Below are 26,390 nucleotides of genomic sequence, written 5' to 3' on the forward strand. Positions count from 1 at the left end.
GGTACGGGCTCGCTCAGGAATCCAGCGCCAGGCCGGGGGTGGAGAGGAGGGGCCGCAGGGTGCCTGGGGGCGGAGGGGACCGATCTGGCAAGCTGAAAGGTTGGCTGAGCGCGCCCTAAGTCCGCGGGGCCAAAAGTTGGAAATGGATCCGTCCCTTTGGAGCGCAAATGAGAGTTGCCAGGGGCAGCTGGAGAGAGCGTGCGAGGTGCGGGGCGGGCCGGGGCGGGGCGGGTAGAGGCGGGCTGGGGCGGGCGGTGTTGCCAGCGCAGAGCAAAGCCGGGCAGTGGCATCTCCTGCTCAGAGCGCGGAGAGCTTGCTGGCGTCCCGGGCGCGCCCTCAGCGATGGACTCCCTGGCGGCCGCCCTCTGGGGCGGGCTCCATCTCCGCACGCTGCTGTTGGGTGCCGTGGTGTTTCTGCTCCTTGCTCATTTCCTCAAAAGAAGGCACCCAAAGAATTACCCGCCAGGACCCCCGGGCCTGCCCTTCTTTGGCAACTTCTTCCTCTTGGACTTTGAGAAGTCGCATGAGGACATTCAGCCGGTAGGAGAGGGCCGAGGTCCTGACTCTGACCTGCAGGGCGAGGACCTTCCGTGCGGGGGTGGGTGGCTGTGCCTTCCTGCCTGTAAATTGGGAAAACCTGCTTTGAACCTCACAGGCAACTGGGGTGACTCCCCTGCCCTTTCTGAAAGGGAACTGCTAAGAAAAGGAAATCTTTCCCTGTTCAGGAGTCATATACCTGGAAATGTAAAGCAAATAACAAGTTTGCTTCCTTAATAAGCATATCTAAACAAGGTCTGGCAGCCTGCTAGGCTGGTTGATCTCCCAGGCCATCCTCAAAGATCCATGTCCTTCCCCTTTTCCTGTGTCAAGAATTTGTACCTAACTAACCAGTGTTATCAGTGTAAGATGATTATGTATAAAAGAAACCCTTTGTCCCCAGATCTTTCTACCCAGGTCTGGGACCTCATGAATGAGTAATAAATCTTCTCCTGCCCTCATCATTCCTGAAGTACCGCTTGCTCTTCCCATGCCTGGGTAAAAGGCTAGAATTTATTTCTGCAATATTTTTAGTGGTGAAATATTGCAAGTCACTGTGTAAGTGTGCCAGGCATATTACATTCTTGAACTCATTTAATTGTGCATCCTGTTAAATATGCTACTAAGAGTGTGACTGACACATTGGAACATGCTATTTGTATTATGACCACTAGGTCCTCTTTAATATTATTATCCTTAGGGAAGAAATGCTATATACCTTCCGTCCCCGGTGCTACATCTCCCATGTGTAAAATGATGATAATATTATCTAAATTCTTACCACTTTTCAAGTGGACTGCCCCCACAATCACTTTAACTGGGTTCTTCAGCTTGAGTCTCCTCTCCCTGCTAACTTTTCTCACTAAAGCAATTCTTTTAAAATGTCGTTCCTCTGCTTAAAATTTCTTAGTACCTCCCATTGCCTGCCAAATTAGAGTCCTTAGGGAGCCACATCTAACCCTCCTTGATCCAGCCTTCCTCCACCTCTTCCCACTGTGGTTCTCTAGCCTTGGTCACTCTGAATTCCTTAAAATTCCCTCCAATATTCAATGTTCTCTGGAGAATCCTCAGCTGATTTCCCGCCTCTCAACTCAGGTAGCTTGCTGAGAGATAACACTGTGTGAGGTGGTTGTGAAGATGGTGGCTGGTCAGCATTTAAATGGTTTAAGTAGGTACACAACAAATGTTAGTTTAGTTTCCTAGAAATACCTGCAATATTTTAAACACATGCCTATGTGTTCAGTCACAACCTTGAGGTCTGATGTGCTTCCCAAGCTAATCTAAAATGGACCCCAGCACCTGTAGAGGAGAGAGAGGAAAAAGAGTCAGATCTCTCTAAGTCTCTCAAGTTTGGTAGGTGGCAGTTTTAAAGAACATGGGACCTAACAAAGATTGTCTTGCACAGATGACAAATGTCCCGTGCATGCTTTAAAAAAATGTATATTCTTCTCTTGTTGGGCAGATTGTTCTGTATGTGTCAACTAGATCTTTTTTTTTTTTTTTAAGATTTATTTATGTATGCATACAAGAACTGGGGGACAGGCCAGAGGTATGGGGAGTGGTGAGAGGATTCACCAGAGAGTGGGGAGCAGAACAGACAGACTGACTGAAATAGACTGCTGAGGGGAGCAGTGGGCAAGACAGGAGAGGTCTGCTGCGCCATGTGAGTCACCTCCCTGGCTAGGGATCGAACTTGTGCTGCAGTGGCTGCAGGATAGCTTCATAGTGCTGTGTCTTAACCCGTTGTGCCACCAGGGAGGCCCTCCTGTGTCAACTAGATCTTATTGAATGAATGTATTGTTTTGTTTCTCTATATCCATACTAACTTCTTGTCTACTGATTCTATAAATTACTAGAATTGGCATGTTGAAGTTTCCAGCTATGATTTCCAGTTTCTCTTTTTCTCAATTTAGTTCTGGTAGGTTTTCTCTTTATGTCTTTGGCAGCTCAACTATTTGTTGCATATACATCAAAATTGTTATGTCATCTTGATGAACTGACTTTTTAAAAAATCAATATATAATGTCCTTCTTTATCCCTAGTGATTTTCTTTGCCTGAACTTTACCTGATGTTATATAGCCATGTCAGCTCCCTTTTGATTAGTATTTTATGGTATGTATTTTTTTGCCTGAATCTACTTATACCAGTATACTTTAAATGAATTTTTTACAAATAACGTATAGGTGGGTAAAATCTTTTCATTCTTTCTATCTTTGTCTTTTAATTGGTGAATTTACATCATTTATATTTAACATAATTATTGCTATGTTAGGAATAATTCTGCTAATTTTATTTTTAATTTTCCCTCTTTTTAATTTCTCCACCATCTGATTTGGAAATTCATCTTTTCTTTCATTAGTTTCATATCCCTTTCTGCCAGAATTTTAGCGTTTATCATCATGTACTAATACCTTCCCTTTTTCTGCAGTCAACTCCCAAGAGACTTTGACTCTAAGGATACGTGCTATCAAATTGATCTTTGTACTGCTGGGCATACTTCAGTAATTGTATCAGAAGATACTTGGCAACTCTTATGCAACAAAACTTATAAGCAATTAAAGCCTATTGAATTAAACGTGATTTTAATTTCAACTATTGCTTCTCAGAAACCAAGGATAGTCCCCTAAGAATGACCTGTGAGAGCAGGATCCATAGCCAAAATTTGTAGGCCCCAGGAGGTTGGTGAACCCCTGAAACATCATGCATGTGTAACTGTATTCATGTATTCAGGGTTTTCTGAAGAGTAAATCCATGACATACACTAGATTTTCTAAGCATTTTATGACTCAAGAAAGGCTACCAACCACTGTCATGACTTTTTTCACTGTCATGAAGTTTTGCTTAAGGTCTCTGTTTTTTCCCTTATTTTGCTTTATTGGAGAGAAATACACTTTATGAAAACAATACATACACAATGAGCCAACAATATAAATTAAAATTTAGTGAATGAGAGATTCTTACCCTTCCTTTTGCCTAAGAACCCACACATAACTTTTTATTAGAGCTTCCATATACCAATGAGCAAAAAAATTAATTTCCCTCACAAAATATATTAGGGTATCTAACTAGGCATTTTTTAAAAAACGACATAATATTGGAGGAAACATAGAAATTTAGAAAATATAGAAACAACATGTATTGCATTTTTTTCTATTTTTTTTTTTATTCTTTACTATTAGACAGGTATATATACACACACGGCTCAGTACAAGGAACAGGGGTGGGGGGTACTGCAAAACAGACCCTCTCATCTTCTGCAGGTGGGAGTAAGAGTTGGTTCACTCTTCTCCTGTCCTCTCATTGTGTCTTTGTCTTGTTGGTTCTTGAGTTCAAGCACTTAGATTAAGTTGTATCAATCTGAACTTTATATCTCTTGCATGGTTTAATCACGGTTTAATCTCTTGTCTCACTAGTACTCCACTTCTAATTTTTCTCTATGTCAAACATTTATTTTCCTTATGTTTTTAAATGCTTAACCCTACGTTTGGAATTCCATCCCTCTTATTAAATTTACTATCTCCTATTTCGTTGGTTTGTCTTTTATAGCCCCTATGTCAATCCTTTTTCTTGTTCTATTTTCATTTCTTATTTAAAGCCTCTTTTTGTCTCCTGAACCACCTTATTTTTAACCTTTGTTCCAATAGTTCTGTTCTTTTTTTTAAATAACTGGATTAATGTTGCACTTTGAAAAGAATGCTTTACCATATGAAGTCTTCTCAGATGCACTCAGTCATGTATTTACATCCATGTAAAGTAATTGGCAGTATACTTGGCACAGTGCGCTTAAGAATTGTTAGATTGGGGCCTCCCCAGTGGCACAGCGGGTTGAGCGCAGTGCTGTGAAGCTGTCCGCAGCCCCAGCAGCGTGGGTTTGATTCCTGGCCAGCCAGGGAGATACCAACGTGGCATGCAGACCTCTCCTGTCATGGCTGCTGCTCCCCTCAGCAGTGTATTTCAGTCAGTCTGCCTGTTCTGTTCCCCACTCTGTCTCTGGTGAATCCTCTCATCCCCCGCATCTCTGGCCTGTACCCCAGCTCTTGTATGCATAAATAAATAAATCTTTTTTAAAAAAAAAGAATTGTTAGATTGTACCATTGTCCATGCAGTGACTTCAGGAGGTAATTCAGCCTGTCTATGGCTACACAGTTGATTACACCATACCATTTTTGATCCAATTCTGTTTGATCAGAAATAGACATGGGCAAAAGTTAATTTCTGTAAATATTAATGGAGTGCTCAATCCCTCCCAAGTTAAATTGAGATTCTAGGCTGTATGCATTGTCAGTGGGGAGTCATTTTGCTTAAGCTGAGATTTTCACCTGTTCCAAAATCATGCTTATTGAATTAGTCAAGAACTCCTTTTGTAATGTCAAGAGTTCATCAAGGCATTCAGCAAGATGAAATAAAAAATCTGCTTGATTTATGTGGAAACGTTCCTTTCATTACTTAGAAGCGAAGACATGTACTTTAGGGGCACAGGAACTTGAGATGGACTCTTGGCTCTTTCCTTTCTAGCAAGACAGCAAACACTGTGCTAGAGATGGACACAGACTGAGGGAAAACTATGGCCCAAAGAACAATGGAAGGATTTAGTTCAAACTTGGTTTTCAATAGCAGAGCAGGATGGTGGCATGAGACTGAATCTATTGTCTTTGCTCTGACTGGGATAGTGGGGTCCAAGGTGCTAAAGGTGACAGGGGGGTGCATACGTGCGTGGGGGTGGTAAGGAGATGCTCCAGGCACCTGGAGGAAATGGAGTGCTTCTGTTTGATACCACTATAGCTAGAGACAGACAAGAAGCTACGGGTCTACTGAAATTATCTCTTAAACAGTTTAGGAAAGACTTTGATAACCATTCACTGTCATTCATCTCAAATGTGCGCATATCTGCACATTGGTGCATAGTAATGACACACCCTAACACTCTTCCATTTTCTCTCTTTGTCTCGCCTCTCCTCACCCAGGCCCCCCCATATCACTCTCATTCTCACTGCCACTGCCACTCCCACCAAACTCTAAGATCCTGACACCATCTCAAGTTCATGTCTTTGTCCTCCAGTCTTACATGATGCCTGGCAGACTCCCTCCGCCACATGACAGATAGCTTGGCTACCATTTGTTTCCCTTTTCTGAAAGATAAGGAAAATAATGATTAACATAGAATGGTTGTGAGATAAAATGTGAAAGGCACGCAACACGGTGCGCCTTCCTCTAGCACAATCACCCATGAGCTCTTATCCTCTCTGTTGCCATGACCACATGTCCAGATCCCTTTGAACACACAGCCGGTTCATTCCTCAGAGACTCATGTGGCCGTGTGCCAGGCACCAGAAAACAAAGTGTCTTTCACACTGCTGCTCTCATTCTTTTTTGCAAAACCCTTTGAGGGAGAAATAATTATCCCCCTTTTATTGCAAGAGAACTAAGTTTCAGGAGCAATCTTCTCTAGAATCTACAGTTCGTGTACCATAGAGCCAAGATCACATATGACTCCAGAGCTGGAGTGCTTTTTTCCATATCTGGCCTTAGGCCTATAATGAACTCTCTGTCACCTAGCCTATGTTGAGGAATGGGGCATTCATTTCTGGATAAGCAGATATTTTAATGAGAAGGCCATGCTTGCGATACCATTCTCACACTAAGCATAGCTCAGCTTTCTTTGGTGAGTCACATGTGCAAATCTTTCCCTTCACCTTCTCCAGGAGACTTGAGGTTAAAGACCACATGTATTTTGCAAGAGTTAAATCTTCATGCCTCTTGCTCGGGACACATCCTGGATGCTCACTTAATTTATGTTGAGTGAATATGCGAATGGGTGCTGTATAAGGACCATGTGTGTTCTCTAGTGTATCAAAAGTGATCTAGATGAGTGAAGGAGAAGGGGTAATAGGAAGAAACATACTCATCAGAACAAGACACACAAGTACATTTGTCCACACAGACTATCCTCAATACAATTCCCACCCCCAGCTACAGACACCCTCTATCCCTCCTTTCCTGGACGCGCAGACCTGTGCATATTCAACTTGGACTGTTCAACTATTTTTCAGTATGTGAAGAAATATGGGAACGTTTTGAGCCTGGATTTTGGTTCTATACATTCAGTAATTATAAGTGGATTGGGCTTAATCAAAGAAGCCCTTGTCAACCAGGACCAAAACTTTGTGGACCGCCCCGTAATGCCTCTTCGACATCATTTCTTTAAGACAAATGGTAAGTTTCAGAACCAATGTAAGATGTGCATGCTTGGTATTCTTATGGTCTATGAAAGGTTCCTCTGATTCTATAATTCTCCATTATCCCCAAAGACCAGATTCATTATAAATTTCCTACCATTAAAGGAAGCTAGATGCTCACAGTTCCCTGTTGAGGGCATCTTTTCAAGGATTTGGCAGGGTCAGCCCTAACGTCAGGGGTTTGAGAGAAACTGTGCCTCCTGCATGAACTTATTCTAATTTTAATAAACACCTAACGACATTTCTCTGTTGTAACAGAAGAAGAGCCATCCCCATAAAGAATGACTTTTTATCCTTTATGATGACCATAAAAGCCATCCCCATAGTGCATCTCAAGTCTTCTAGTGCATGTTAGAAAAGTTTAGGAAGAAAAGCAGTTTGTCATGAATACTTAATGTTATCACTAGGTAAACTTAACCATTTACAAATCTAGATGAAAAGCTGAAGACTGTTTCTCTAACAAAACACTACTTTTTTTGGTGCTTCTCAGTTCCTCTTTGAAATTTTGTATCCATTCCTCCCTATCCACTTACTTTATTTACTATCTGCCATGTGAAACACAGTGCTAGGCATGAGTGATATACCAGTCCGCAGGACAGATAAAGCCCATATCCTCACGAAACTTTCATTCTATTTAAGAAGTATTGATGAACTTAATGTTATTGAATATAAGAACAGGATACACTTTTTTTTTTTTAACTATAGTAATATTTTTTTTTTAAGATTTTATTTATTTATAAAAGCACTGGGTACAGTGAGAAGCGCAGGAGGGTGAGAGAATTCACCAAAGCCAGAGCGGGGAGCAGAGCAGGCAGAGGGACCGAAGTACACTGCTGAGGGGAGCAGCGGGCGGCAGGAGAGGTCTGGGCGCCATGCAGGACCCTCCTCCAGTGGCCGGGGAGCAGCCGGGGAATTGAACCGGCGCCACAGAGGCCACGGGCAGCTTCGCAACCCAGCGCTCAACAGCTGCGCCACCGGGGAGGCCCCAGGATACACTTATTAAGGGCACCTTTTCTAGCCCTGAAGTTCAGGGAAAGTTAATGTAAATAAATATCGATTCAAAAAAGAAGCAATCAAGCAGAGAGAATGGGATGTGAAAAGTCCCAGAGATGGGAAGAAATACAGTGAAATGAAAGGTGGCCAGTGTTTCAAGCACATGGATTAAATGGATGTAATTAAATGGACATGAAGTTGATGAGCTACACAAGGAATCATTTATGCAAGTTCTTATTCAAAATGTTGCTTTTAAATCTTTTCTTTTTGAAGATTTATTTATTTTTATTTATACAAGCACTGGGTACAGTCAGAAGCTCAGGAGAGGTGTGCATGCCATGTGGGACCCTCGCCCAGTGGCCAGGGATCGAACCGGTGCTGCAGAGGCTGCAGGCAGCTTTGCAACCCAGAGCTCAACTGCTGCGCCACTGGGAAGGCCCATGCTTTTAAACCTTTTAATAAGAGGTTTCAGGTAGAGAAATGAATCACCATATTTAAACAATATCTTTTACTTAGGCTGCAGTATAGGGGATAGAATAAAAGAAGCAAGAGACTGTTGAATTATTTCAGATTAGAGAAGGTGGTAACTCAAACTACAGAGGTGGCAAGAAATGGCAATGCAATGGATTAGACCAATAAAGTAGCAGTGAAGATACGTGGGTTTAAAATGTTCAGGAGATGGGCCTCCCTGGTGGCGCAAGGGGTTAAGACTCAATCTATGAAGCAATCTGCAGCCACTGCAGCACGAGTTCGATCCCTGGCCAGGAAGCTACCCACTTGGTGCAGCAGACCTCTCCAGACTCACCTGCTGCTCCCCTCAGCAGTGTATTCAGTCAGTCTGCCTGTTCTGTTCCCCACTGTGTCTCTGGTGGATCCTCCCACCCCCCTGCACCTTTGGCCTGTACCCCAGTTCTTGTATGAAGAAATAAATAAATCTTTAAAAAATTAAATAAAACATTCAGGAGATAAATCCAAGAAGACACAATGACCTAGATGGAAGGGGAAAGGGGGAAGAATGAGGTGTCGAGGTAGACACACACATGGATAGATTATGGCAAAAGGAACATTTGATGGAAAATAAACTGCTCAGTTTGACTTGGTGGGTTGTATAAAGAAAATCATTCATTCAGTAATGGATATGCTGAGTTTAAAATGCCTTTTAGTCAGAAAATCAAGCAGGCAGTTGTGTATATGTCACAAGACCAAGGAGAGAACAGATGGTCACTATTAATAGATGTTATTTGAAATTGTAGCCATTGATGAGATTTCCCAGATTATAGAGTGAGAACAGAGAGGGTTTTAGGCCTAATCTTGAAAGACTCGATCATTTCAAAATTTGGTAGAAGATGAACTAGCTAATGATATAGGAAGTTTTCTGCTGCCAGAGAATAAGGAGGAAAATCAGGAGAGCGAGGTGTCCTGAGTACCATCGGAAGAACGAGATGAAGAAAGAAAAGTCTCATGCTGCTGAAACACCAAGTAAAATGAGGTTGAAAAGTTTCCCTGGATTTGACAAGGAAGATGATTTCATTGAGGTGTTAGAGGTCAAAGGCAGGTATTAAAAAGAACTGAAGAGGGCCTCCCCGGTGGCGCAGCGGTTGAGCGCTGTGTTGCGAAGCTGCCCGCAGCCTCTGCAGAGCTGGTTTGATCCCCAGCTGCTCCCCGGCCACCGAAGGAGGGTCCCCCATGGCGCGCAGACCTCTCCTGCCGCCTGCTGCTCCCCTCAGCAGTGTACCTCCCTCTGCCTGCTCTGCTCCCTGCTCTGGCTCTGGTGAATTCTCTCACCCTCCCGCACTTCTGACTGTACCCAGTGCTTGTATGTATAAACAAACAAACAAATAAATAAAAATCAATCTTAAAAAAAAAAAAAAAGAACTGAAGAGTGCTCTGAAAATGGTGACTTGAATGACCTGACTTACCCATCCTATAAAATCAGTGAAGGTTTGTTGATTACACCAAGATGGTTATTCCCTTTGCCTGTGCTATTCTTTCTGCATGAATTCTTCACTATTCCTTGCTTCCTTTAATCATCCCTTCATCTTTTGGGGTCCTGCTCACATGGGACCTCTCCTAAAAAGCCTTCCCTCCATTCAAGTTTGGATTTTGTCTTTTCCATGGGTGCATTCTTAGTATGTAGCATGCCATACATACTTCAATATGTATACATGGCTAGGAATCATGATTTTGGAGTCAGACACACTATGAATTTGAATGTCTCCTCAGCTACTTATTAACTATGACCTTGCCAGGTTTACTTTATTCCTGTACATCAAATTTCTTATCAGCAATATGGGGACAGGGGTAATAGCTGTGTCTTCCTCATAGAGTTTCTGTGAACACTGAATTACATAAGACATAAAAGTTACTAAAGTGCCTAACATTGTAAGCAATCGGGAAATGTAGTCATTGCCTTGGAATTATTCCTGTGAATAGTTTTCAAGTACCTTAATGTATTTCATTTTCCCTCCATTTGCTACAGATATCTGTCATTAGCCAGATATTCATATTATAGAATTAGAATACCACAATGTTGGCTTTTCTTTCCCAGGATTGATCATGTCTAATGGCCAGGTATGGAAGGAGCAAAGGAGGTTCGCCCTGACAACACTAAGGAATTTTGGTTTAGGAAAGAAGACCTTAGAGGAACGCATCCGGGAGGAGGCCCAGTTCCTCATTCAGGAAATAGAAAAGGAGAAAGGTGAGTGTGTCACATGACAGATGCAGGAGGTGGTGGTTTATTGAGTCACTGAAAACATACCAAGTGTCAGTGCCTGCCCTTTGCCCAGCACTGGGCAAGACAATTGAGATTTAACAGTATAGCTAATCACAACCCTATCTTCTTGGAGTTCTAGAATTAAGCACAAGAGGATGGCTTTAAGTCCATTGCTAATTTTATTTTATTTTGGCAGTTCTGCCAATGTTTATTTTCCCCACTACCACCCTTTCTATCCCCTTGTCTCTTCCCTTCACCACCCTTTAAACCTGAGAACCTTCATAGTGTCCATTGACGTCCACTGGTTTTGGAAAATGTTTTATATTATCAAACTATCTTCTAAATAAATGTCCAGTATTTGTTTTTATCATTTTGACTTGCTTTACTATACATAATTCTCTCAAACTCTCTCCATTTTATTGAAAATGGCTGTATTTCATCTTTTTATATGGCTACGTGCTACTCCGTAGTATGACTATACTACATCTCCTTAATCCAATTGTCTCTTGATGCCATTTAGGCTGCTTCCACTTCCTGGCTGTTGGAAATAATGTTGCTATGACATCGCGGAACATAAGGTTTTTTGTGTTGATAGTTTTATTTTCTTTGGATAAATACCCAAGAGTAGGATTGCTGGGTCATGTGGGATTTCCATTTTTAGTTTGTTTTTTTTTTTTTAAGATTTACCTATTTATGCAAACAAAAACTGGGGTACAGGCCAGAGGTGCGGGGGGTGAGAGGATTCATCAGAGACAAAATGGGGAACAAAACAGGCAGATTGACTGAAATACACTGCTGAGGGGAGCAGCGGGCAAGCCAAGAGAGGTCTGCTGCGCCATGTGGATAGCTCTCTGGCCGGCCTGGGATCAAACTCGTGCTGCAGAGGCTGCAGATTTCTTCATAAAGCTGTTCTAAACCCCCCACGCCACCAGGGAGACCCCATTTTTAGTTTTTTTAAGGTAAATCTAGATTGCTTTCCATGATGGTTGTACCAGATTACATTTGCACTAACAGTGAAATGGAGTCCCTTTTTCTCCACAACTCTCCAATGATTGTTGTTGGAGGTTTTTTTCATATCAGCCATTCTCACGAGCATGAGAGAGTATCTCATTGTGGTTATAACCTGCATCTTTTTATTGAAAGTAATGATGAACATTTTTTTCATTTGTCTGTTGACCTTCAAGATATTCTTTTTTGATGAATTGTCTGTTGATATATGATATCTGACTGTCTGTTCATCTGCCCATTACTAATTTTAACCACTCTGGACAACAGATTAACTTCCCAGGCTTTGGCTGAGTACTTACTGTATGTTAGATCCTATGTGGGGACCTGTAGCCAGAGCCTCAGATGTGATTCTATACTCAGTGTCTTAGATCATGTAGAGTACATGCTCCATAGAAAATAGAAACAAACCCATCTAAAGGATCCATCACTTCTTCTGCCTCCAGCTCAGCCCTTTGACCCCCACTTCAAGATCAACAATGCAGTTTCCAATATTATTTGCTCAGTTACCTTTGGGGAGCGCTTTGAGTACCAGGATGATCAGTTCCAGGAGCTGCTGAGGCTGCTAGATGCAGTCACATGGCTGGAAACTTCAGTGTGGTGCCAGGTAAAGCAGTTTTCTTTTTATAACAATTTTCTAGAGGTCTGGCTACTCACCAGTCATAACCAAAACTCGAGATTCAAGAGTAGATGGGAGAAAATCAGGTTTAGTTAGAAAGGGAGAGGTTAAAGAGTACTGAGCATCAGGGTTTCAGAGAAATAGGCAGGGCTTTCCAGAGCTGAATGCATGCCCTTTTATCTTCTAAGTTTGGTCTTGACTAGATTTGTCATAGCACTGGTGAGTGTGATTTTGACTATTCTAATGAGGCTGTGTGTGGGTTAACCCTCCTCTTACTTCTACCTCCATTGTGGTTTCAGTAAGTTTTTTCTGGTTTTCTGGTTTTGTCTGAAAGGAAAGATAGACAGAAGCAGAGCAAGGATAAACAGGACAAGGACAAGGAACTTATGTTTACTAGGCGAATGATAATTCCCATCTCCTGTCTATATCTTGGTCCTCATTCTTGATTGGCAATGGCTAGAGGTACGTCTTCTGGAAATACTTCCAGCTGAATACAGGCAGAGGATTGGGGGCCCACAGAGGAGCAGAATCCTAGCTAACCTGAGTTGTTGTCACAGAGTTATAAACCCAAATGTCTAAGCCCTTGACTAATGATAATTTGGAAGTTTTAATATCTCCCCTTCTGGAGACAAAAACAACCATGTGATTCAGGAGACAAGGGCCAATGATCAAAAGAAGTAAGCATATTATACTAACAGTGACCACAGGACCAAAGTTCCCATCTGTCCAAGCAAATTACAAAAGACTTTGTTTATAATAGAAGTCCAGAGCCAGGAGTTCAGTTTTTCCAAGCTGTCCTGCCTCTGGGTAGCTCCTTTATCTACATTCTCAGTTTCCAGCAGGCCTTGTAGCACACCTCGAGGTAGTTGCTGTGACTCATCTGTAAACAAGACTCAGCGATAAAGTTTTTTTTCTTTTTGTGCTCTTCATGTCTGAGAGCAATTTAACCATTTTGCCTTGCTACATTTCTACATCTTGTTAAGGATTTGGGGGCTGATAGCAGACACTGATGGTTCTCTCCTTTTTTTTTTTTAAGTTAAATAAAACTTTTTAAAATTGACCTCAGCTATCTATTGACTTTAGTGGTTTGATATGTTGTTTAAAAATTTGCTGTATACAAAGAACATTTTTACCATTCCTGTACGGCACAAAAGTTGACATGCCTTATAACTATGTACTTATGTTGCTTTATTTAAAAGGCACAATATTGCATTGCCTTTGTGTCCCCTCACTCCCCCCCCCCCAATCCTCTTACCACCATCCATTCCTTTCATTTTTAAAGATTTATTAATTTATTTATACAAGCACTGGGGTACAGTCAGAAGCGCGGGAGGGTGAGAGAATTCACCAGAGCCAGAGCGGGGAACAGAGCAGGCAGAAGGACCGAAGTACACTGCTGAGGGGAGCAGCGGGCGGCAAGAGAGGTCTGTGCACCATATGGGACTCCTCACCTGGTGGCCAGGGATCGAACCGGTGCTGCAGAGGCTGCGGGCAGCTTTGCAACCCAGCGCTCAACCGCTGCGCACCAAGGAGGCCCTCCCCCATCCATTCCTAGCCTCCTCAGAGGCACTCTTCTGTAACTGGCCTCTTGCTGGACATATTATTATAAAAGTCATCTGTATTAGTGCTCTGTAGAAACTATTCTGAGTAGTATTTCACTGTAGGAATTGCCACTGTTTGTTGCTCTAGTCTCTATTGATAGACATTTGGATTATTTCCAGCTTGAGAATGTCATCAATAAGTCTGCCACTAACATTCTTAAAAACTTGTTCATGTGGCTATGCTTCTCTTGCATATGTATCTGGACATAAAGGATGCCTAAAGGCTCCCAAAGCAGTTGCACTACCTGTGTGGTGATCACTTGATATTACCAAATTTCTAATTTCATGATGTATGGACCTTTGGGTCCAAACCTCACCCCTTTCTTGAAGAATATACTAGGCAGAGAAATAGCATATTCAAATGCCTAAAGCAGGAAGATCCTTGATGTTATCTAAGGGATCTATAGGCAGGACTGAGGAGAGTAAGGGAGAGTAAGATGGCAGGAAGTGTTAACTGAAGGAGATGACAGTTGCATGTGGGGTCAACTCATGTAGAGCTTACAGGTCCAGGCAATGATGTCAAACTAAGTGTCATTGAAAGTCATTGAAGAAAGGAGAGCGCAGGATTGATATGATCTGATTAATCAATGAAGTGAGCTCTCTGGCAGTGCTTTAGAATAAAGCCTGGGAATGAAGTTAATCATGGAATCAGGAAATCCGTTGGAGGCTATTAGGCAGCCAGGTAAGAAATACTGGTGTTTTGCACAAGGGTAACAAAACAATGGCGGTGTGAGAAGTGGTCTGCACTGGCTACATTTTTAATGGAAGGCTGAAGTGCTTTCTCTAGGGCAAACAGAAGAGGGTGAGAGAGGTAGGATTAGTCAAGTGCGACTCCAATGGTTAAGTAAGGAAATCGGGCACCATGTCTCCACAATTGTATTGTTTTTCTCAATTAGCTCTACAATGTCATACCAAGGATAATGGATTTCTTTCCTGGACACCACAAAAAACTCTTCAGCTACTGGGAGAAACTGAAGTTGTTTGTTGCTGATGTGATTAAAAACCACAGGAGCGACTGGGATCCTGATAAACCAAGAGACTTTATTGATGCTTATCTTAAGGAAATAGAAAAGGTAAGGAAAGCAAAGTTATTTTCTAAGTTTTGCTCTTTTTTTCTTAAAGATTTATTTTTTTAACAGGGGTACAGGCAAGAGGTGCAGGTGTGCAGGTGTGTGTATGAGAGGATTCACCAGAGACAGAGTGGGGAAAAGAACAGGCAGACTGACTGAAGTACACTGCTGAAGGGAGCAGCGGGTGTGGCAGGAGAGGTCTGCTGTGCCATGTGGGTTGCTCCCTGGCAGGCCAGGGATTGAACTCCTGCTGAGGAAGCTGTGGATAGCTTCATAGTGCTGTGCTTAATCCCTTGTGCCACCAGGGAGGCCCCCCAAGTTTTGTTCTTAAAGAGCAAATGGAGGTATACTAGTTTTCTATTCATGTAACAAGTTACCCAATCCCAGTGGCTTAAAACAGCATGGATTAATTTTATTACAGTTTTGAAAATCAGAAGTCTGAAACCTGTCCCAATGGGCTAAAGTCAAAGGGCTGTAGGGCTGATTACTTCAGAAGACTCTAGTGGCAAATCAGTTTCCTTAATTTTTGCAGCTTTATAGACACCTTATACTCCTTGGTTCAAGGCCCCTTTTTCCATATGCGAAGTCAGAAGGTGGCATCTTCTCAGCTATCATTCCTACATCTTCTCTTTCTAACTCTCTTGACTCTATCTTAGAAAGACTTTTGTGATTATTTATATTGGTCCTGGTGGGATCATCTGGGATAAACTTCCCATATCAAGATCCTTAATTTAACCATAGCTACAAAGTTCTATGGATCCCCCAGCCCTCCTTGTTCTTAGGATTTTGCTTGGCACCTAAAGTTGTTGCTGGTTAAGCTAAATGTAGAGTCAGACAGGGAGCTTCTCACCAAGAAAAAAGTCTTGGTATGAGGATATCTGGAGGAAACAGCAGATATTATGACCAGATATTATGGCAGACATTATGATTATGGCCAGATTAAGTGTAAACAAGGACTAGAGACAGACTGTTTTGATCAGCAGCAAGAATGTACACCACCCCATCCCCCCACCCCCAAACAATGGCCCCTACTCACTGTCCCCTATCTTGTGCCAGACTATTATGCATCCCCAATCCACATCCCCTCCAAGCACATTCCTCCATGGACTTGCCCACCTTCCTTGAATCTGATACCAAATAAATGTGAGACTGGCCTGGAATTTGGCACTATATCTCCAGAGATATAGCCCCTCTAGGTCTCTCTCTCTCTCTCTCTCTCTCTCTCTCTCTCTCTGGACTTTCAATTATTTTTCCTCCATCCCATGCCACTCCCAAGATTGCCACTCCACAAGGTGACAAAGTCCCTTTTGCCAGAGAAGATAATGTGCATAGGTTCTAGAGCTTAGCACATGGACTTTGTTGTGTGACATCATTTAGCTACCACAGGGAAATAAAAAGAGTCAGTATTTCATAAAGTGTAGGCAATAACTCAGGATTTGATGATACAAGTAGGGGGTTAATAACATTTGATTTGAGCCCTTGGGAATGCCCAATCCCCTGCCTTTTCTTCTTCTAGTCTCTGCCCTCATCTAAAGTAGCTATACACAACAGGAAAAATAGCACCTGAGTCTCAATGTCCTGTCTTATTTTTAGTTGAGTCTGTGCCCAGTTATCTACTCCTTCTCAAGCACCAATTAGGAACACAGCTAAGGTTGAGTAACATTCCAGAGTTTAAGCTCAAGGTCTGAGAGGAATATTTCCCTTCCCTTCTAATACCACTTTCAACATTATAGGAAAGTCATATGGATATCTGGGGTTACCTGCTGATTAACATACATCATGACATCAGTGTATTCATTTTTCACTCATCAAATTATCTGTTTCTCCTCCTGGAGTTGGATTTCTTTCCTTCTTTTATTTCATCTTATTGATTTATCTTTAATGATATTGATATAACATTGTTTTTTCTCAGAGAAGGAGACTTGCTACATGGAGTGCAGGTACAAAACCAAAAGGTGTAAAGGGGATGGGTGCTATGAGGATAGTGGATTGGAGAGTTTCCACATACAAAGGAAAAGATTAATGGAGAGATATAAAAATTGTACATAATGGGATTTCAGCTTATTCTTTCTTTTTTTTTTTTTAAGTTTTTTGTTACAAGTTTTTTTTATACAAGCACTGGGTACAATCAGAAGCGCGGGAGGGTGAGAGAATTCACCAGAGCCAGATCCGGGAGCAGAACAGGCAGACTGACGAAATACACTGCTGAGGGGAGCAGCGGGCATGGCAGGAGAGGTCTGCACATCATGTGGGACCTTGCTGGTGACCGGGGATTGAACTGGTGCTGCGGAGGCTGCGAGCCCCTTCACAGCTCAGCGCTCTACCGTTGCGCCACCAGGGAGGCCCTCAGCTTATTCTTTCTGATATCAATAAAACACATGTTAAGAATTTGCTGTCATTGGCATTAGCTCTGTCATTGGCATCTCACAGTACTATCTTAAGGGGTATGTGTTGTTATTTCTATTTTATAAAACAGGAAATTAATGCAGCTTACCCCAGGTCATACAGATAGTAGATGATGTGGTTGATATTGGAACCTAAGTCTGTCTTTACATGTACTATAGCTTCTCTTTCCCTTATACAAATAGTTTCTCCCAAATCATAGGCATAAGAAAAATAGTCATCTTGATTTTCATCCACTCAAGCTACGTAGGCTTCCAGCTTTTGGTCAGAGGATGCTATTATAGTAAGTCTCTGCCTCCTGAGCAGGCCAGAGGGAAAGGCTTTTCTCCTGAGGATTCTTACTTCTATGTTCCATCCCTACAATGAAGCTCTGTGTGGTGTGGCAGCCAAGAACTCTCTGAATAAGTACATAAACATTGTGCTTTCTAGCATCGTGACAATGCCACTTCAAGTTTCAATGAAGAAAACCTCATCTTTTGCACCATGGACCTCTTCTTTGCTGGAACAGAGACAACTTCAACGACGCTGCGTTGGGCCCTGCTTTACATGGCCCTGAACCCCGATATCCAGGGTGAGTGTTCCTGGGCCAGACTGACTCAACATTTGTGCCAGAGGAGAGCACAGTGCAATAGAGAGAAAGGTGGGACAGTCACAAGGCAAAGGAGACTCAAGGGCAGGCCCATCCTTCAAGTTTCCTTTCAGGATTGTGAAGGATCCACATAATAACAGGAATAACAAAGCCTTTGCCATCAGGAAACTCAGATTCTAATGGGTCAAACAATGAAGACAATGTGGTGAGTTCCAGGAAAAGCTGTATTTTCACATGAAATCAGGTCAGAAAACTTTCTCTCCTTTTAGTTATGTCTTCCATGGTCCTGTGGATGAAGTTCAAAGTCCTGTGCCTGATATATCATATTCTCTGATGTCCGTCTTCCTGCCTATCCAGCCTCAAGTCCATCTGCCCTGCAGAGTGGCCTCACTAAACTACCTGTCCTTTCCTCTGCTCTTCCTGTATTTACACCTCTGTGCCATCACATCTGTTCTTCCCTCCACCAAAGATGCAGTTCCCTAATTTCTCTACATGGTCAAGTGCTGGCTCTGCATGAAGAATCTGCTTAAATACAAACTTGTCTGATATACAGCTCCACTCCTGTAGGAAAAACTAGCATTTGCTTCTTCTATAGATGACCTAATTCACCTCTGTTATTCTGCTCATCACATGTTATTCATACATCTGCCCCATGGATTGCAGGCCATTCAAGGACAGGGTCTGTTATAATCATTTTTCTTTCTCCACATCCCAGAATGGTTTGAGCACTTAAAGGAATGGGATTGTTAAGAGATAGTTTTTTAAACTGTAGTGACTGCTTATTAATGGGAATTGTTTCAGTAAAACAAGATTAACTTTATTCCCTAAAATAAAAATAGAAAAGATCAGTCTTTGCCATGTACTAAAGATAGTCTGTCCATGAAACTGCATATAGTGTGTGTGTTCTAAGTCATGATACAAAACGCATTTGTTTTTGTTTTTGTTTTTTTAAGATGTATTTATTTATACAAGAACCAAGGTACAGGCCAGATGTGCAGGAGGGTGAGAGAATTCACCAGAGACAGAGAGGGGAGCAGAACAGGCAGACAGAGCAGCGGGCAAGACAGGAGAGGTTTGCCACGCCATGTGGGTATCTCCCTGGCTGGCCGGGAATCAAACCCACACTCCATAGTCTGAAGATAGCTTCACGGCGCTGCGCTCAACCCACTGCACCCACTGCATTTGTAACTGTGAATTATATATTTTAAAAAGCTTAAAAGCTAGGCCTCCCTGGTGGCGCAGGCGGTTGAGCGCTGCACTGTGAAGCTGTCCGCAGCCTCTGTAGCACAGGTTCAATCCCTGCCAGCCAGCGAGAATCCCACATGGTGAAGCAAACCTCCCCTGTCTCGCCCGCTGCTCCCTTAAGCAATTTATTTCTTTAGTCTGCCTGTTCTGTTCCCTCCTCTGTCTCCAGTGAATCTTCTCACCCTCCCGTGCATCTGACCTGTACCTCAGTTCTTGTATAAAAATAAATAAATCTTTAAAAAAAAGTTTAAAAGCTATCATGTTTGGATATAGACTTGCTTCTGTAATAGAAGCTCCAAAATAAGTGACTTAAAATAATACAGCTTCCTACCACATTCATACCAGGATTATTTACATTAGTTAAAAAGTGTAAATAGCCTCAGTGTTCATCCATGGATGAATACATAAACAAAATGTGGAATATAGTGGAATATTATTTGGCTTTAAAAAAGAAGGAAACTCTGACATGTGCTATAATGCAGATGAGGCTTGAGGATATTAAGTTAAATAATCCAGTCACAAAAAAGACAAATACTGTATGATGCACTTGCATGACATCTATAGTAAAATCCATAGAAACAAAAAGTAGAATTATGGTTGCCAGAGGCTGGGATACAAGAGTTATTTCATGGATGTAGTTTTAGTTTAACATGATAAAAAAGTTCTGGAGATTCGTTGCTCAATAATGCTAATATACTTAATGCCGTTAACAGTATGGTTAAAACTTATTAAAATGATACCTTTTGTGTTTTGTGTAGTTTACTATCATTAAAAATATTTTATTTTATTTTTTTTTAAATAGAGGCATGTTTTATTTATTTATTTGTTTGTTTGTTTGTTTTTTGTTTATACAAGCACTGGGTACAGTCAGAAGCGCAGGAGGGTGAGAGAATTCACCAGAGCCAGAGCGGGGAGCAGAGCAGGCAGAAGGACGGAAGTACACTGCTGAGGGGAGCAGCGGGCGGCAGGAGAGGTCTGCATGCCATGTGGGACCCTCCTCCGGTGGCTGGGGAGCAGCCGGGGACTGAACCGGTGCCACAGAGGCTGCGGGCAGCTTCGCATCCCAGTGCTCAACCGCTGCGCCACCGGGAGGCCCTATTAAAAATATTTTAATGGGGGGCCTCCCTGGTGGCGCAGCGGTTGAGCGCTGGGTTGCGAAGCTGCCCGCTGCGTCTGCAGTGCCGGTTCGATCCCCGGCTGCTCCCCGGCCACCGGAGGAGGGTCCCACATGGCGCGCAGACCTCTCCTGCCGCCCGCTGCTCCCCTCAGCAGTGTACTTCGGTCCTTCTGCCTGCTCTGCTCCCCTCTCTGGCTCTGGTGAATTCTCTCACCCTCCCGCGCTTCTGACTGTACCCAGTGCTTGTATAAATAAATAAATAAAATAAATAATAAATAAATGAATAAATCTAAAAAAAAAAATATTTTAATGGGTAGTTAAAAAAGACAGAAGTTCATTTCTGTTTCAGGTAGAAAATCTAAGCTGGACTCTGAAGAGTCCTTTGGGTTGTAGGCTCCTGCCAGTTTGTTGCCCTGGTGTATTTAGAATATTTCCCTGGCGGGCAATTTCAGAGATCGCTCACCACTGGGGCTGCCTTTCCACCAGTAAGAAGGGACAGAGAGGAAGGAAGCACACTCCCTTCCTTTAAAAGCTTAACGTAAGTATTACAGTTTGCAGTGAATAGGTATGCTCTATTAGCCAGAACTTAGTCATGTGGCCCCATTTAGTCACTGTGAAACCTGGGAACTGTAGACTTTGGCTGGGAATGAGCTAAAGTCTTGTTGTTGGAGAGAAACAGGAAAGGTAAGTTGGGTGAACAATTAGCGGTGTTACTCATTTGTTGGCTATTCACTTAAGTCAGTTCACGTAAATCTCAAAATATCCTTACGATGAAGGTAGATTTATCGTCACTCATAAGAAGAAGAAACTAATTCTCAAAGACTTTAAATAACTTGCAGCAAAAATGTTGTAGAGAGGGTCCTCCCCGGTGGCACAGCGGTTGAGCGCTGGGTGCGAAGCTGCCTGCGGCCTCTGCGGCGCCAGTTCGATCCCCGGCTGCTCCCCGGCCACCAGAGGAGGGTCCCACATGGCGCGCAGACCTCTCCTGCCGCCCGCTGCTCCCCTCAGCTTCGGTCCTTCTGCCTGCTCTGCTCCCCGCTCTGGCTCTGGTGAATTCTCTCACCCTCCCGCGCTTCTGACTGTACCCAGTACATGTATAAACAAACAAACAAACAAACAAATAAATAAATAAATAAAACATGCCTCTATAAAAAAAAGAAAAAGAAAAAAAAATGTTGTAGAGCAAGAGTTTATAAAGATTTGTCTTACACCAAGGCCCTCTTTCCACTCATTCCCCACAAAATCTAGAGTCTACACAACCTTCTATAATTTTAGCCATGTTGATTGATTCTCGTTATTCTATTCCTAGCTTTACCAGTATCACAGAATGCTAAGGAATAATAAGAATAATAGAAGCTTCTCTTATTTTCCAGTAAAAGTACACGCTGAAATCGACAGAGTGCTTGGCCAGTCCCAGAAGCCGGGTATGGCTTTCCGAGAGTCCATGCCCTACACCAACGCTGTCGTCCACGAGGTGCAAAGAATGGGGAACATTTTGCCCCTGAATGTGCCCAGGATAGTGTCGGCAGATACCACCCTGGCCGGATACCACCTGCCCAAGGTGAGCAGGGTCTACCAGCCTCAGAGCTTTACATTCATCTTTAAATGGTAGGAATATGAACTTGAAAATTGAGATGTAGTCATGTATAAAGGAATCAATGAAAGAGGAGAGAACTATATTCTACCCAATATAAGAGTAGGGTCTTTTTCTCCATGTGTGGGCTTTTAAACATTACGTTCAACTAGATATTTACAGTTTTGATGGAGGGCAAAGAGGGTTCCTCTTAGGATTCCAAACATGTTCAGGCAAAACCTGGCTTTATTGCAGTAGAACTTTCAGGGTTTTGTGACTCTTTGTGGAGATAAGGCAGAGTTCTCAATGAGACTGTTGTTTTTGTTGTTGTTGTTTGTTTGTTTGTTTTTTTCCCTATGCCCTGGAGGGCACCTCACAGCCCCAGAGACCTGCTAGACTTACTACAGAAAATTCTGTTTCACGATGCTGGGTTATAAAGTATTAAAATAAACAGGGACATTTCAGACCACTTGTACCAATATCAAATCTGGAGTTTCTAACATGATACCCCACAAGAATTCTCCCAGCTTTTACTTACAACCCCATGAAGTACTGCTCCACGAGGGAAACTGATCTAAGTGTGGACAATATTACTTAAAGGAAGGGAGAGAAAGAAACCAGTAGTAATTAAGTGGTGGTGATGTACCATCAACTATATACATTATTTAAAAAATGTCTTCATTAATCCTTATAATAATTCTGTAATTCCCCTTTTATAAATTGAGAAGCTGGGGCTCTGGGAGTGATTAGCTTGCATAAGCTCTCTCAACTACCAAGTAACAATAGCTGGGTTCAGAATCTGTTCCTTCCTGATTCCCAGGCTCAACTTCTTTATTCTCTATCATGTTATCTCCACAGGAGTCGCTTTCTTTGATTTTCAAGAGTCTCCATGCCATTTTTTCTCATTTGATCTGTATTAAATCCCCTGTCCTCAGCAAGGAAATGCGGGCCTCTCTGCACACCCTAGCTTCCCCATCTCCACGGATGTCTCCACAGATGTCCTGTCTGCGCACTGCACGTCAGCAGGATCTTCTCACTGCCTTGGCCTGCCTTTCTGGGTCCATTCCAGCTTTCCCAAGTCCCTCTGAGTGTGTCACACCTGGGTACAGCCTCGAGGGGAGGAGCCAGAGGAGCTAGCCTGTTGGACTACCCTGGGTCAAAATTCCTGCCCAGCCAGGAAAAGCAGCTACTGTGGCAGTTTTTGCATTCCCTGTTTCTTACTAATTACCTTGTGGGTGGAGGCTGAGGTCTAAATTATTCCACAGGTTCTATTTACATTTTCCTAGTGACTCATTTAACTCTAGGGAACCTGCGCAGTTCAACAGATTACTTCTACCACAGCTTTTTCTTTTTCTTTTTTTTAAGATTTATTTATTTATACAAGAACTGGGGTACAGGCCAAAGATGCAGGTGGTGAGTACTCACCAGAGACAGAGTGGGTAACAGAACAGGCAGATGGACTGAAGGGGAGCAGCGGGCGAGACAGGAGAGGTCTGCCTCGCCATGTGGGATTCTCGCTGACTGGCCAGGATCAAACCCGCACTGCAGAGGCTGCGGACAGCTTCACAGTGAGCGCTCAACCGCCTGTGCCACCAGGGAGGCCCCTACCACAGCTTTTTAACATCAACTTTAATAACCATCCTGGGAACTGAGAGATCTAATTGACTGTATGTTGTAGAAGTTGAGAGCCATAACTTTGACATCAAATAGACAAATAGACCTATTTTAAATCATGGCTATGTTTCTCCCACTGTATGATTCTGGGCATAATCGTTAACGTCTCAGGGTTTCAATGTCTTTATCTGTAAAATGCATTTAAATCTACCTCACATGTGGAGGTAAAATAAGGTCATGCATGTAAGAACATTTAATCCAGTGCTTATCATAGAAAGTACTCAAAATAACAGTTATTACTCTTTAGTATTCATCAAGCTCCTGAAGTGCTCAGAGCTAGAAAAAAACCCTAAGTAAATAATTGTGCAAGTCCACACTTTCAAACCATGATAACCAACCGAAGACAAACACCCACTGCTTCCATAAAGATATTGGCTAGCCAGAGTGGGGGTAGGGGTGGTGGGGGGTCAGATCAGGGTTCCAAAGGGAAGTGATGCTTGAGCTGAGGGGGATTAAGTATTAACTTAGAACCAAAGGAGGGAGGAAAGACACTCCAGGCAAGGTGAACAGCATTTAAAAGGCATGGAAATGAATGGGAACATGGCGTGTTTGCGAAACAGAAAGAGGTCTGCCCGAGGTGGGCACATACGCAGGATCTCCTGTTTAGACAGGACAGGTGAGGGGCTCTAGTCTAAGAGTGATGAGAAGGTACTGAAGGCTCTCGAGATCAAGGTGTGCATGGGTGTGACATGAGTAATCATGTCCAGAGCACACTCTGCTGTCAGAGTGCAGAGCAGAGTGAAAGGGAAAAGGGAATGGGGACATTTGATGACTATTACAGGAGTAGAGGCGAGCAAGGTGGTGGGCAGGGCTAAGTGAGCAGTGGCGGACATAGAATGGAGGTGATGGAATCTAGAGAAACTAAAGTAACATGGGCCAGCCTCGCTGCAGGACCTGAAGACATAGCGAAGGAGGGGAGGGGCTCGTGGCTGAGAGAGCGCCTTCCTTGCTATGTGCCCTGATGGACGGCAGTCCCATTCCCTGGGCAGCCTGATTCCTTCTTGTGGTGTGTACATAACATTGGACGGGAGAGAAGGGGAGAAACAGATGAATGGGCTATATCTGCCCTTGGTAGAGCCGCCGAAGTTAGCACTGGCCTGAGTAAAGCAGCAGGATTGATTTCCTGTAGTGTTGACTGGCAGATGGCAGTGTGCATGCCCCTCCCAAGTCTTTCACTGACATGTCCCTGTGAATAAGATCCAGCCTGTTGGCAAGGGTAGCCAAACTCCCTGATCAATTTCCCAGCAGGCAATTGCTGTCCATCATTGTACAGCAAAGAGCAGGGTCCTGGGGATCAGCCTCAGCAGGCTGGCAGCCAAGGGACAGCCACCCCTCTGTGCAGGTGTGTGGGGAGGGAATCTTGCCTGAGTCTTTGCTCCTTTCTCTAGGGAACCACGATCATCACCAATCTGACTGCACTGCACAAGGACCCCGAAGTGTGGGCCACGCCTGACAATTTCAACCCGGAGCATTTTCTGGAGAATGGACAGTTTAAGAAAAAGGAATCCTTCCTGCCTTTCTCAGTAGGTAAGCTGTAATAAAGGAGTGTGACAAATCAGAGTTCTTCTCTCAGCTCTTCCCGACTCGTGTCATTCTCTGCTTTCATCGAAATGTCTCCAGCCACACTCCCCCTCGAGGCTCCCTCTGCTGTTCCCTGCTTCTCAGGGTTGATTCCTGGGCTGGATGTTGCTCAGGCTGCCTCACTTCTTAAAACCTCCCTGCCTGTGATGGAGACTGCTGATACACTTTGTTCTGTCTTCTAGAACACAGGGACAGAGACTCAGATCCCACCTCTAGCTCACAAAGAAAGCTGGACACTTGCTATCTTTCTAGGACTTTTAAATGGAGCTGATTTATAATAACAGGATGAGGAAGGGATAAAAGAATGGGCAATCGCTCATCATTCTGGACATTGTAGTGACTTTATGTTTCACTGATCTAACTAGGTGGGATTCTTCTCTGAGCACTCCCCAAAGAGGTTCTTTTGTCTTTTAAAAATCTTTAATGCATTTATATAGTGTGCAATTGGAAAGGTATGAAAGAAGATTCCATGAGAACCCCCATTTCTAAGAAAAGCTGTTCCAGGGAAGGTTGACTCAGTTGCCATGGAGAGGGCCCTCTGTGTCCCCTGAAAATGAAAAGGTGAACATAGCATAGGGGAGCGATGCCTTCTCCCAGACCTGACATTCACTTGCTCATATTTTGGGGTAGTTTTCTTTTAAGAGCTGAAAAATAGTAACATAGAGTTTTGTAATCTGGTTTTGACATTGTTATTTGCTCACTGATTTTTTTTAAAGATTTATTTATTCATGTATGCAAGAACCGGGGTACAGGTGAGAAGTGGGGGGAGGGGTGAGAGGCTTTACCAGAGACAGAGCAGAGAACAGAACAGGCAGACTGACTGAAATACACTGCTGAGGGGAGCAGCGGGTGAGTCAGGAGAAGTCTGCTGCACCATGTGGGTGGCTCCTTGGCCGGGGATCGAACTGGTGCTGCAGTCGCTGTGGATAGTGTCTTAACCCCTTGCACCGCCAGGGAGGCCCTGTTCATTGATTTTTAACACAGCCACTTTGCAGGTCAAGCCAGGCCTCACACTCCTTCGGTCCGGCACCCTGTTCTTCATCCCATTTCACCTGCATGACGCTGAGACATTGGAGTGTGAGTCCAACTTCCCCTAGGTGCTGGTTGATTAAATGAGCTATTCTGGATAAAGCCCTGGGGCCTAGCAGGCCATCCCTCTGCTTTGTTAAGCAAAAGATTTTAGAAGGTCTCAATCCTGCCAGGACCTTCATCACCAGGGAAAACTGACCTCTTACTTATTTTTCTGTCTTTCAGGAAAGCGGGTGTGTCTGGGAGAACAGTTGGCCAGAACTGAGTTGTTTATTTTCTTCACGTCCCTTATGCAAAAATTTACCTTCAGGCCCCCAGAAAATGAGCAGCTGAGCCTGAAGTACAGAATGGGCCTCACCGTCGCCCCAGTCACCTACCGCATCTGTGCTGTGCCTCGGACTTGA

At 43.3% G+C, this 26,390-nt stretch overlaps 1 protein-coding gene across 1 annotated transcript; it reads left to right on the forward strand.

Moving 5' to 3' along the window:
- Positions 1-342: 342 nt before the first annotated feature.
- On the forward strand, positions 343-26,390 carry LOC311177729 (cytochrome P450 2J2-like; the record flags this gene model as incomplete). Its single annotated transcript, XM_084243994.1, has 9 exons — positions 343-540; positions 6,589-6,751; positions 10,316-10,465; positions 11,932-12,092; positions 14,602-14,778; positions 17,614-17,749; positions 21,503-21,690; positions 24,765-24,903; positions 26,212-26,390. 9 exons carry the CDS (start codon positions 343-345, stop codon positions 26,388-26,390), a joined length of 1,491 nt encoding a protein of 496 aa, XP_084100120.1.

Source organism: Talpa europaea (genome assembly GCF_964194135.1).
Source record: "Talpa europaea genome assembly, chromosome: 9".
Classification (NCBI taxonomy): Eukaryota; Metazoa; Chordata; class Mammalia; order Eulipotyphla; family Talpidae; genus Talpa; species Talpa europaea.